The following is a 13,902-nucleotide window of genomic DNA, read 5'->3' as shown; positions in this document are numbered from 1 at the left end:
GGGCGAGATGATCATCATCTGCCATGCCAGGTAGCTTCAAGGGTGTTTGGAAAGTATCTCTGATGGTTAGTGCAAGGGCTCTTGCAGGCTGTTATGTACACGCTACAGTAACAGCTCGTTGATTCGTACCGCATGGGGATGCCACGTGAGTTCGAAATAATGAAAGTTCGTACTAACCAAAGTTAAGTAGAAAAGAGTACAATGCGATTTTGGAGCAGTAGAGCATGTCAGCAACTGAATGTTTAAAAAAGGCCGCGATTGAAGCCTGCCTTTTATTTTTGAAGGTGAAAGCCAGCAATGTTTGCTCTAACGAGCGAATGTAGCGGAAGGTCTCCTTTTCGCGTACTTTATAACTGAAGAAGAGACGGGCTGCATTCCATCCGGTCCTTACTTCCGAGCGATGACCACATTGACGCTTCGTCGGCCACCTCCTCGTGGTCACTGGCAGCGACAGGTTCTACGCTTCCGACTTCACAGATAATGCCATCTGTCAGCACGCCCCAAACCCTGAACTCCTGTCCACATCTACGTAACCTGTAAATAACATCCTTCCAAAGCGTCTGCTATGAGGCTTTTAGATTGCTTTCTAACGGATTTAACTTCTCTCTCCATCGTTCTCTTCTTTCGGGAAGCGACGCCACCTCCTGTATAGGCAGCGGGGCCATTTTTCAGGCCATGCTCCAGGCCCCAAGCTTCCTGCGCTGTAACGCGTAGTTCGAATTATCCGTGGCGGAGGCTCCTCGCGTTGGATTTAACAGACTTTTCAATTCACAGGCTTTGAAGAGATTTGCCCGGACCAAATCACACAGTTAGGATCACCCATAAATTCGGATTATTGAACGAATTAACGAGCTTTCACTGTATATAGTTATTGAATGGCGTTAGTCCCAACAGCTTCTCTGACCATGTACTTCTGTAGGACAGGATGGCTCCTCAATTGTTTCAACAGAATTACGAAAAACTAGAAGTTATCCACACACGAATTCCGAACCTGCTTCAAGGCGATTCAGAAATTCGAGCGGCAAAATAAAAGCCAAGTTCTTGCTTTTTCGTTCTTAAAAGGACACTAACGTGATTTGTAAACACTGCGAGACTACTTGTGCAGAAGCCTTGAGTACATAGGACATGTTTCGACCACTTTGGGTCCGTTTGCGCGAGTTGATTTCATAGGAAAATCAATTCGAAAGTTCTGTTCTCCCTTCTGCATCCTCCTTTCCGATTTCCTTCGACATTTTCTGTGACGCGAACTATTTCGGATTGGCTTGATTGCGCCGACTGCAGGACTCCCGAGCCACCGACAGGTTTTCGGAAGCAAAACGCGATGTGGAAACTGAGCCCCGACAAGATTGCGCCTTTAGGTATGTGGTTCCATTCTGCTAGCACGCAGGGCGTGCTAAAGGGGCCATGAAAACGAAATATAAGCTTGTTGAAGTCGAAATGTTTGGTGTTTTATAGTGACCCCAGCGCTTGACCCGCAGCGAACGATGTTTCATTCACCGGGAAATTAAACATTTTAAGCCGAAATTATACTTATCCCGCTAAATCGTGTGTTTCGCGACGCCAGCGATGATTTATTCAGAGAAAGTACCCAACACTAAAGTTTGTATGTTGGCTGCTCCGAATGGCGAATGGAATATAAAATAATGGATGACTTTATTGTAGGAGGAGGCCAATAGGCCCTGTTGGGGGACATGGAAAAAAAGGGTTGGGGAAGATGGTTCATAGAAAGTCTTCACTGCACTGTGAGGGTTAACTTAGCACGGTATGCCCAGTTGAAGTTGTGGCGAGGACACTCTAATACAGGGTGTCGAACCGGAATTTTTTCGGGTTCGGTTCGGGTTCGGGTTCAAGCCTTTCGGGTTCGGTTCGGGTTCGGTTCCGGAGCACCATTCAGTTCCGGTTCGAACCGGTTCGAACCGTTTAAAACGGGTTCAAACGGGTTCGGAAGAAAAAAATGCGGGCGTGTTTTTTTTGTTAATTTTTTGTGATCAGTATTAGTTTCTTGTCAAGCTTCGTTGTGCAAATGTTTTGTTTTGGCCAAATTAAAGCGATCCTGCAACACTTTCATCAACTTTTTTCTAAATCTTCAAAGCTTGCAGAACGTGGTCAACCTAGACATCGAGTACTAAGATTAGGGGGTCGCCAAAAATTACTGCTCTGTCCACATCAAATAACTTAGAAACTTGCTTAAAATATTTTTCTCTGTTTCCCAGTCTTGGCGTTCTTCTACCGCTGTAGTGACGTCATTACAGTGGTGTAGCGGCTATTTTCCGGCTTTCCTTAAGTTGCGACAATAAAAAGAAAGCCACAAAAGCGAACCAGAAACTGAACGTGTATCTGCTGTGACGAGCAAATTACCTGACTGCTGCCCTGTATTATAGCTATAGCTTTCGCAGTGCTTGCAGATGCGCAGAAAAGAGTGAAAGAATTGATCGAAAGTGTTGAAGAGATTCTTTAACAGTACAATCTACTGCAAAATGTTTTCTATGGTAGGTTCACGATTACAACTTTAACTGAAGCGAAATAAAAAATTCGCTGGGACACTTAAGGCGCCTATTTGTATGAATTCGAACGCATTACTCTTTATGGCCACAGGTGTATTTTTATTACTTAAATTTTGTTCCTTTTTATTTATTTTATTTTTTTCTTGGCTTATAACACTGCAGTTTTATACCCGCAGTTGTTTTCTTGAGGAGACAAAAAATATTACTGGACGATTGCGATACTCGCTAATGCGAAATTTGATTGCAGCGCGAACTGTAGTCTTCTCAGCAACGGCGCATAGGTGCTGTGTCTCAAAAGCGATCGCGTCATCAGCAAATGCACGACGGCGTGCGGGCTACTCTGCCGTTATCTCGTTAGGCGTCGTCGCCTTGAAGCACGTCTCGCGCGGTCTCGGAGTTCCGCCCTCCCGCTTATACTTTCGTCATACTGTCATCCTCCGATTTCCTGCTCGCTCTATCTTCGGTGGCGTATTCGCTCTCTCGGTTGCAACGAGGCTGACGCTGAGGGACTACGCGAAATCACAGGGGCGGGCGCTTCAGGGCTGCGCTCTAACGCATGTCTCTATGTGCCGCCCGGTGTCCACTCCCTTCGCCGACCAGTGACGGGCCGCACATCGTCTCCAAATAACGCATCCTCGTCACAGTCTTCTGGAAGGCAAACATGTAGCCTCCTGGCCAGTGGGCAGCGCCCCGATGCCTCCGACGCCCCTCCACCCCCCCCCCCCCCCCCCCGCCTCCGGTGCATTCTCGCTGCAGGCTGCCAATTGCCATGTCCTACTAAGCAGACGACCCCGCCCGTCCACAATCGTTTTTTGGTGCGGCATTTTGCATCTGAGTACCCCCCCCCCTCCCCCAGGGCATCTCGTGACGGACCACCCCTCGTCCCCAAATCACACATCCTCTCAGGAATCGCCTGCCTGGCAAGCAGGCGGGCAGGTAGTTTACTGGCAAGCGGGCAGTCTTTTTGGCGTGCAGGGGAGCCTGCGCGCCCGCTATCTTTTTTTTTTAAATGCGAATGCATTTATTAGCCGGGGGTTGTCTTGCTCCGTTGGCCGGCATGCGCCTGCATTCCTCCAGCGCGAGCGCACGTGAGCGCGCGCCTCGTAGTTCTGCCTTCGTCGTCGTTGTCGTCGTAAATGCGAATGCATTTCTTAGTCGGGGGTTGTCGTGCTCCGTCGGCGTGCGCCCGCAGGTGTTATCTCTCCGCGCTTCTCCTCGCCCCTAGCAACAGCTGTGGCCGCCTAGCCCTCGCTCGAGACGCCGTTGCCGCGCAGCTGGACGCGGCTATGGAAAGTGTGCGCGTGCGCTCCAAACCCTCTGACCCCATAGTCTTGGTTGGCTACTTCAACGTTGACGTGCGCAAGAAGAGTGGCGAGTGGCTGGTCGAGTACATGCAGACCAGGCACTCTATGCATTGTCTCTCTGCCGGCTTCGACACGTGCCCCACTACCATTCACGGGAGTTGCATTGATCTGGTCTTTACGCGAAACTGTGACGCGCGTATGCTTCTCAAAGACCCTTTGACCGTGCACTTTAGCGATCACAAGGCAGTGATTGTGGCCGTCAGGTACAACGATAACACAAACAGGTGCTGATGAATAAATGATTACGTTCACACTCTCGTCATTAATTACGCCATTAGTCGCAACACACTCATCGGTGCACCCAATGCATTCGCATTTCTGCACGATTCCCTTCGGGGAGGTGCGGGGGAATTTTTTTATCCATCAAATGTCTACGCAGGCACGCGCTAACGCACCCCTATTTTCGCACAATGAAGCAACAAATTTTGCATGGTAAATAAATTGGTTGGTTTGCTACGCTTTTCATGTACCCTTGTTTCAATAGCGCTTCAGCTTTGTCACGAAATCATTAGTAGGGCTTTAGAAGTCAAAAACAGTCCGGCGTCGGCGTCAACATCCTACTGTAAAGCATGGCTGGTGGCGTTTAGAGTGATTTCCTTCTGCTAATCTTTTATCTGCTAACAGGGCTGTTACAAAGAAAGAACGGCTTTAATGACTCATTGGACGGCGTGTATAGGACGGGATTGGCTAGGGAACCACCGGAGATAGGAACTTGCTAATGTCACTTCAGCGACAGGTGACAGCGATTGGGGTCTAGGAAAGATAATAGCTTACTGAAGCCACAAGCAGAAGTAATGATCCCTCGTAGAGAGAGAAAATGTACTCTAATTAAATCGAGGAAAAGTTTCAGAGAGGCGTCCTCATTCGAGGGGTACGAGTCGACAGCCGTTTCCAACAAGTGCAGCTGATCTTCGAGGTCGGAGCTGGCCAAGGCTCTCTCCCAAATCTCTTTGAAAAGGTGGAGGTTGGGGGTATCTAGGGTAGACTTGTCGCAGCCGCCTACTATGTGTAAGAGGTTCTCTGGCTCTCCACAGAAGCGGCGAAGGGGAGAGAATAGTGTCCGGTCAAAGAGGAGAAGTCTGGTTGTGTGCGGGAAAGTGTTAACCAGCTGGGCGTGGAATAGTCTTTCCTGGTTAATCGGTAGAGATTTGTGCGTGGAGTGATGCGTTCTACGGGAGAGCATATATAGTGCTGAGTAATTTCCTGGTAGGTGACTACAGGATGCACGCGCTGGGCTCTGCTTCATCAGCGCTGGCTAAGCGGGTCAAGTCTAAAGCCACGAGGTTGGTGATCCTGTTTGCCGGTGATGCCAGTATGAGCTGGTGCCCGTACAATCCTGGCTGGTCTCGTTTGTGGTCTCTGCTTGTTCATTCGAAGTGTTGTGACATGCAATCGACCGTTGGCAAAGTTGCGCCACACCTGCTAGGAGTCTATGGGAGTTTTGGCGCCGCTTTGGCTAAGCGCACGTGCTATCGCCGCTTCCTCAGCTTTTAGGGGGCTGTGTTCGCGGGTTGGGATACTACACATGTGGAAGGCTGCACAACGGTAGCACAAAAAAGAGAAGGTATTGAAGAACGCTATCGGGTGTCTTTCGCATAAAACCAGTTGATCGTTCCTCAATTTTTCCTGATTAGTTGCTTCCTACATTCTTACCTAATATATACACACGTTTAGAAACCCATTTGGTGAATATAAGATATCCATTAGCAATTAGTTATTAACTTCAGTGCGAAATGTCAATCTTACGCGAGAAACAACCTAACAGCGCAATACGTGTATAAAGACCTTTTATAGCATTCAGGTCGTCGTCACATAACTTTCCGGCTATTTTGTGCGCAACTAAATTTCCTGATTGGTCGAGAACGAGAACGCTGCAAAATTTCAAAATGCCATAGACCCCAAAAATTTTATGTTTGGCCCGACCCTCCAATCCACCTTAACTGACCCGCTAATTCCCCTAATCCTAATTAATCGACACACCCGTCCAACTAATTCACATTAGCGCATTCACTCATCTCACTAACGCACCCCAGTCTACCCGCTAATCAGCATTAATCGACTTTAATCCATGCGCCCCTTAATTGTAAGGTTGAGCAGATACAAGATAACATGAAAATGCTATCGCATCTAGTTTAAAAGTGGAAATGAGAAGGCTCCGAATTTTTTTCACTTCTCATGTTCTCTTAGAGCAGTAACCAAAAAGACGAGACGGCACTGTACAAAAAAATAATTGTGATGTAGAGAACTGATGATGATGATGATTTGAGTTTAATGGCGCAAGGCTAACAAGGGCAAAGAGCGCCAAAGATCAGTTATTTGATGACAGATGTGCAATTAAGCACTAAATTGTCTCAGTAAGAACAAAAGTGAAGCGAATCCATGAAGATGGCTTGTGCATAGGGACAGGATGATTATGCATGATATGAAAGAAGCTGTAAATACTTGACGTCTGATAAAAAACTGAAAAACACGCTTGTTCGAAAGCATTGGGTTGTCGACCAATACGTAGAGAACTGTGAGTGTTTGTGTCTTAGTGCTGTTTGTATATAACTGCCCACTCAAACTAAAATAAGTGGAAGATATGAATTTATTGTTGATGGTGTCCCTGAAGACCTCCACAAGGGGAAATGGGTGCATTCGAATTAACAACACATTGAAAACTTCACACGATTTTAACACCATGTAGATAAAAACCATGACGAATATATTCATGACATGTCACCTCGGAGTATATAAATGTAAAAGATAATTGGGGATATGGGCAGTACTTAACGCAAACTGATAGTATACGGACAACTTCACATTAAATTGGGGGTTATAATAAGAAGAGAACCTTATGAGCCTAGGGAACTGCAGACTATGCAAAATATTTTGTGGTGCCGTCAGGTGAATGGTAAAAATATCTTCAGACCCAAGGTAAGGTACCGAAATGGAAAACTAGAAATTACAGTGTTGAGGCCCAGGAACCGGTTCGGAACGGTTCCTTCTATTCGTTCCGGTTCGGGTTCAGTTCCAAAATGGCGGAAAACATACGGTTCCGGTTTAGTTCCGGTTCCGGGCGAAAATTCGGGTTCGGTTCCGGTTTTCGGTTCGGTTCCTGTTCCGGTTCGACACCCTGCTCTAATACGACCATGATCGGGGTGTGCAATAGGCTCGTTCAGGAGCCACAAGGGTGTTTTTGGGGGGCCATCTAGAGAGTGGGTGAACGATCCGCCATCATACTACGCTATAGAGACCTGTTTTGAGACCGAATTCTGTAATTTTCTGTAAAATTTTGGGGTTGTTTCTGACATGTTGGACACGTTTTTCAGAAGAAACGGCGAAACAGTTTTTTGTTTCCTTGTTTACCGTTCGTTGTCTTTGACAGGGTGTATACCTGTCTTACTTTTATTGCAGTTGATAGTAATCGTTCGTAACAGATTGAGTATGCTCGACAAGTCAGTCAGTCAGTCAGTAAACTTTATTGATGGGACAGGGGAGGAGGGAAGGGTAAGGTGGGGCTAGAGAAGTGAGTGGAGCCCTCTTTCCAGGGCCCCAGTTTCAGCTGCCCCGATCTTCGCTCTCCGGATCAGCTCTCGCTGAGTCCCGAGGGCGGAGTTGGCCAGGGCTGCCTCCCATGACTCTAGTGTGTTCGTCCAAGCACTCATAATGAGTAGAACCACATATATGCTCGACAAACCGGGTGCTGTAAGTGGCAATGTCGCTTATTTCAGTTGGCCAAGGTCGTGTCCGACAAGCCCAACGCGCGCGGCGGCTGCGCAGCTTCGGCGGCATTGCTATGTTTACGTGTTCGTTTATAACTTCCATTGTTCACCCTGCCAACTGCTACAAAAAAGATGTGCACTAACTGTAAGCGCAAATACTTCTTTGTGCAAGCTTGTAATCCCTGCTTAATTTGTGTAGGACACTGTCGGGCTTAGCCATTCGCAACGAGCTGCCAATGATGCTTCGTAAGTTCAGTGTGGAGAAGTGGCTAGGATGTCGCATGCATATTCTGTTAGGGGCGAAGCTCCTCTTGCTCGGGCCCTGTCCCGTCTCTCGTTGCTGCCGTGTACATACCACTGATGACGATTGCGGCAGGATGCCCCTAGGGATTGGCCAACCAAAGATTGGACGAAAAGGTCAAAACGTTCAACGCATTCGTTGCTACCCAAGAGGTTGTCGTTCGTCGTCTGCGAGCTCAAGACACGTACCGGGGGTACGCGACACAAGATGCTCTGCAGAAGGCGATGGCCAAGGTGGCTAAAATGTCACACACCGAATTTGCCAACTTACCCATGGAGATTCTCATCGTCCCAAACAAGCCCTACATAATCACCACAAGCATCGACGTCGTCGACGGGTTTGTCAACGGAGCGGTGGGAACTCTCAAGCTTTGCGACCGCGGAGTGGTGGCCTTGACGCGGTGGTGCCCGGTTTCGATCCCACGACTCTCTGGTCGCGATGGGAGGTACGTGTTGCTCTTCCCAGTGCGCTACAAACCGAGACGCGAGTATGGCTACGAACGCGCCTTATGTCCTTCACTCATTCAGATGGTGCGCGCCGTCAAGAAGACGTATAACAACGTGTCGAGTCTTTATATGATGTGTGGGCGAATGTTTCCCGGTTTTACCGATAAGCATTTTAGCTTTGACACTCTCATCATCATTCACTTTGTGGAGATGGCGGGGTTTTTTATGCAGAAATGCATTATAGTCGGGGGTTGTCGTGCGTCCCTTGGCCGGCGTGCGCAGCGCGTCTGATGATGATTGTGGCATGATGCTCCTAGGGATTGGCCAACCAAACAATCCATCACGAGATAGCTTCGCGTTCAACCACCATCGTCATCTTCCCGTAGGGGAACCACTGAAGAAGAAGAAGGAGAAGACAAAGCTGCGAAGAGGAGGGGTGCGTGAGTTTTGGCTACCGTTATCCTCCTCGGCCGGCGCATCTTCCCGATCTGAACCCTGTCGAAGAGCGGCTCATCGCGCCTCGACTCCCCTTCATGAGCATCAGGCGGCTGACTCGAGGCAACGCGCAGTTTGGAATCAAGGTTGTGCGGTGCCTTCCTCGCATTGTACCCGAGGACGTTGCGTTCGACGTTCACATCAAGCGGAGGCTGATGAGTCCGGCAACGTACAAGCGCGGGTTGGTGAAGCGCGGCAACATCCTGGCTTGGCTCAAGCACCTGGAACACACCCCGTTGTATCGCGCCATCAACGTTCGGGTCGATTGGAGTCGGCTCGATCACTTCGATGACGGCGGCGAACGAGAGGAACCGCAGGAAGACGACGTCGATGATGCTGACGGTGAGTTCGAAACGATTCCCGACGACTTTGACGTGAACGATCCTCTGCAGTTGGCGGTTGCGCTCAACGCAGTCTCGAATGCGCTTCTCTATAACGAAGCGGAAATGACGGGTGTGGGAAAAGAAAAAAATAAATGATTACGCTCACACTCTCGCCTCTCTCTTCGCCATTAATCGCATCACACTCATCGGTGCACCCAATGCATTTCTGCATCCTCACAATCCCCCTCGGGGAGGTGCGGGGATTTTTTTTTTTTCTTATGTCGCTTATTTCACGTTAAAATTGGTGAACCGGACTGCATTATGTCTTCATGGTCCCTTTAAGCATAAGGCTTCAGAAGGACCTCAGCACCGCAAAAACAAATTATCTTTTTTTTTCTTACCAGGGCCAAACACGTGCAATGATGAAAAAGGGGAAGACCATTTTGCATATTTTTTTTATTTGGGTGATTTCGGGAGTGGAACGGCTCCTCTGTGTTTTCTTCTTTTTTCCTGTAAATTTGCATAAACAGGTCTGTCTACAATAGGTTAGTCACGGCACTAAGTCTTTGTTCCGTATATTTTCGCACTCTCTCAAACACGAGACTTTATTTTCCCTAGTCCGCCAGCCGGCAGGTCGTAGGTACGACCACACCCTGTAGATATAACTGTGCCGAAGCTAAAATAAAACATCCTCCCTGTCCACAATATCAGTAGACAGTGGACGCCGCGATATAGTACGTGGAGCTAAACACGAAAAACAAGACGTCAGCATGTATATTCATTATGTCAATTGGGGTGTTTGCGTAGAGTTCAGCCGATTCGGATACCGGCTGGGTTTTGCAAATACGGGAGAGGCTCTATGAAGCAGTTTTCGGGCTTTCAAACATATCTTTGTTCCTTGTACGAACGAAAGAATCTCACAGTTCCAACGCACCGACAAAAAAAAAGCATGCGGGTACATAAAACAATTAGGCCATGAAAATAAATTATCACCAGACGGTTTTCTAGGTGTCTCGAGTTACTAAGATTTGTCGGAGGGCTGCACAATCCCACCAATACGGTATTTCTGTCTTAGCCATTTCAAATATACATCGGCGCAAGTGTTATCGTACAATTAAATACACCAAGGACAAATAGCATCTTTGGGTGCTAAGTATTATCAATCAATAGCTGCATAAAACCTTGATGTACGCTCGTTTAATAAACGCATTACGTTGTGATCAGCGAAAACGTATTTCTCGCACGGCCCTGATCGATCTAACACATCGAGTTGTTAGCTTCATTGAGTCGAATAACCACGTAACTGTATATGTGGGCCTCTCAACGTCAATGCCGGTAACCTCAATATAGCTTTAGTTGGGGTTTATGTAGATAAACGAAACAAGTATAAATTGCGTCACTTTACTGCGGTATATATATCTTCTGAGATTCTAAAGCGCACGAATGATTTATGTTGTGCACGCACTTATAAAATCGCGGTACCTTAGTACCGCCTCATTCGTTAGCAGTAAAAGCGCGAACAATGCTTCGCTTCGTAGTTCAAGTATGTAGGGAAAACGATAGCGTTCGTGCCGCCATCAGTCCTTGAAAAATCGCTCGTTCGCTACCTGCTGCTCCAGGGTCTGCCTTTCCCGGATGATGGCGTACGCGGGGCCGTCGACGACAATCTCCATAACCAGGTTCCTCGAGGCAAAGTTCGAAGACAGGCAGCTTCCGTACGCTCCCGTCGTAAGGATGGCGAGCAGCGCGCCTTGTTCCATCATCGGCAAATAGCGCGCCACGCCGAAGGTTTCAGCCGGCCCGGTGCCGGGACCAACAACGTCGTAGCGCTGGGGCCTCTGCCCGACCCCTTCGCTGACGCTCCTGATCTCGTGGTAGGAGTCGTAGAGCGCCGGCGTCACCAGCTCGCTCAGGGAGGCGTCCACGATGAGGTAGTTCCTGCCGGCGGCCTTCTTGATGTACTCGACGCGTGTCAGGAGCAGGCCGGCGTCCAAGATGACGCAGCGTCCCGGTTCGCAGACGACGCGCAGACCACGCCTCTCGATGGGTTCGGCTATGCGTCGTATCCACGAGTCGAGACCCGGGACGTCGTCCGTGTGTCGGCGAGGAACGCCGATGCCCCCTCCAACGTCCACATGCTTCATGGTGACTCCCTTGCTGTCAAGCTTGTCTACCACGTCCATTATCTTCTCCAACGCCTCCAGGAAAGGCTCGAAGACGAGCACTTGGGACCCGAGGTGGTACTTGACTCCAAGCAGCTCCATGGAGCGGGACGCGAAGACCCTCATGCAGGCGCTCTCGGCCTCTCTAAGCGGAAAGCCGTACCTGGAGCCTGGCAGGGCCGTCGCCAAGTTGGGGTGGACATGGGCGTCAACCTCTGGGTTTATCCGTACTCCTACTGGAACGACTTTGTTGCCCTCACGACCGAGCTGCTCGATGCGCTCGAGCTCCTGCCAGGACTCGGCGTGAATGCAGTACACGTTGTTCGCGATGGCTTGTGAGATCAGTTCCTTCGTCTTGCCCACACCCGAGACCGTGATCTTTTGCGGGTCCGCTCCTAACTTGAGGACCTTCCGGAGCTCTTCGACGGTGCCCACGACGAATCCGGTGCCCAGCTGCTTGAATATGCTCAGGATGCCCAGGGACTGGTTGGCCCTGAGCGGGAAACACATGAGATGCTGGGAGGACTGAAGGCCCTGTTGAATCATGCGAACGTTCTTTTCTATTTTGCGCTTGGAGTAGACGTACAACGGCGTTCCGTACTGCTCCGCCAACATCTCTAAGGACACGTGGTCCAGGTACATCACGCCGTTCCGATAAGATTCCATGATCACAAATATTATCAGCGTCTCCTTGTGGGGATATCGCAACTTTGAATGGAGAGAAATTCTTGGGGCGTGAATGACGTGCCGGAGATCTTTGGCAACGCGATAGTTTCCGGCACGTAACTTGGTTGAAGCCGTTAGGTCGAGGTATGCTTTGGCCGTCCTCGAACTAATTCGCCCCTTTGCTCCCCGCAGAATGCTGCTTCATGTCTGGTCTGTGGCTGCGTGAAGCGTTGGAGACTCGCAGTGCCTTCCTATGTGCAGCGGTGCTCGCCTGGTTCTCGAACCTTCTGGTTGCTTCAGAGACCGATGCCAGAAGAAAGGCGGATGAACTGTAAAGGGCGCTCAGCGTCGGTGATATCTGCTTGGAAGCGATTCCGCCATCGTGCTCACGCAGCGACCACTACGGTTTCGTCTTCTTCGATGCTTTGTCGCGTGCATTTTCATGTTTCTACATGATGATGGCGTCCTCGATAAACCTGGAAGCAAATTTAGAAGATAATCGAACATTCGACGCTTCCGTGTGGCAGTGAAATCAAAGCGTTTGAAATTCAAAGAACTGCGAAGAACAAGGATGCCCGTAAACGAAGCGTGTCCCACTTAGTCGGGAAGGCGGGAGTAGAGAGGAGTAGGAAACTCCTCTTTTCTTTTGCTCCACGTGAAAACAAAGGCTACTTTTATACGCGGATCCACGCCTTGCGTTGGAACAGCACTTGTGGGCATAACCACAGATCGGTAGCCCATCACTAAGCGCCAACAGGCTAAAAAATCGGCCTGCGTATCTGCTCCTTTCGTTGCAAATGTCGACGAAAGACGATAGTCGTCTGGCGCCCCTGCAAAGTAAATGCTTCTCTTTTCTTTACCGTTCACCCCTCATACTGTTCCTCTCTCGTCTTGCTCCTCCAAAAATAAACACACTAGTGGTTTGCTAGAGTCACTTTAAATTTACCGCGTTCCACTGATCTAGGCCGGGTGGCTCGGTGCCAGCGCTGCCGTACGGCGGAGACGCGCGTGAATGGAGGCACCTTACTACAACATTTACACAACTATACGTTGCCCTGCTCCACGTGCGTTCCAAGCGGAACGTGGAACCTATATAGTGGAACCTTTCGTTACTGTTGCCGTTTGATTTCTTAAAATGCCGCCAAAAGCTATAGCAGCGCGGGCGACAACAGGCAAAGGAGTGAATTTTGTAGCGTGAGCTACAGTTGAACTCCTCGTTGAGTTCAACAATATCCCCACTTCTTTTCTCTTCCCTGCCTTCTTAATAAATCACCACCACCTACAGTGGCAGAGGTTAAGCAGTTTCGCGTGGCTCCTGGAGAGCCGTGCTGCGAAAGCGCGGCACGTGGCGGCCCGGTCCACTTTTTGATGAACATGCGACGGGTATGAACACTAATGCCTCCGGAATTAGACGGTTAGGTTTGGCGGTGGATATATAAACCTATTGTGCAGCATCTGATTCACTTCGGCCGAGCGGCTGATTCGAGTGGCAAACAGACAGACCAAAATTTTCGCGTTCGAGTAGCCCAAGAAAGACTGTCGTCTTTAAAAAAAGGCTCAGGAGTGCTCACGAACCGTTAGGTGCGGCTCATCAACGTTACATTGTCCCAAGGGTCAGGAGACAAACATCAACGTCGCAATGGCGATCCATCATAAGGTACCTCTCTTGCTGTAAACGGCTATAAGGATTGACAGAAATACATCTGGAATGTTCAAGGGATATATTGTCCCCTGTGCCTGCGCCTTTTCCAAACCTATCTTGATGTTCAGCGCTGTCAATACGGCAAAATTCAGCGCGCTGTTTTATATTAAAGAGTTTTAGCAGTCCGTCTGTTCCACCGTATACGTAGTTACCGTGTTGACCGGGACCCGTCTGGGCACTTGGGCATTCGTCGCGGTAGAGGGATTAGTTCCGCGGGCCTGCCTTCGCCATGTCC

The 13,902-nt window shown here is 49.2% G+C and overlaps 1 protein-coding gene across 1 annotated transcript; it reads right to left on the bottom strand.

The window, feature by feature from the left end:
• Positions 1-10,714: 10,714 nt before the first annotated feature.
• Positions 10,715-12,335, bottom strand: LOC144153261 (diaminopimelate decarboxylase-like). The gene has a single exon (XM_077684913.1). The coding sequence runs from the start codon at positions 11,963-11,965 to the stop codon at positions 10,715-10,717; it is 1,251 nt and encodes a 416-aa protein (XP_077541039.1). The 5' UTR covers positions 11,966-12,335.
• Positions 12,336-13,902: the final 1,567 nt, after the last annotated feature.

The sequence above is a fragment of the Haemaphysalis longicornis genome, unplaced genomic scaffold, assembly GCF_048455015.1.
Source record: "Haemaphysalis longicornis isolate Haplotype H1 unplaced genomic scaffold, Haemaphysalis longicornis Haplotype H1 scaffold_9, whole genome shotgun sequence".
Classification (NCBI taxonomy): domain Eukaryota; kingdom Metazoa; phylum Arthropoda; class Arachnida; order Ixodida; family Ixodidae; genus Haemaphysalis; species Haemaphysalis longicornis.
The sequence above is the reverse complement of the archived record's forward strand: the minus strand, read 5'-3'. Positions and strand labels throughout refer to the sequence as shown.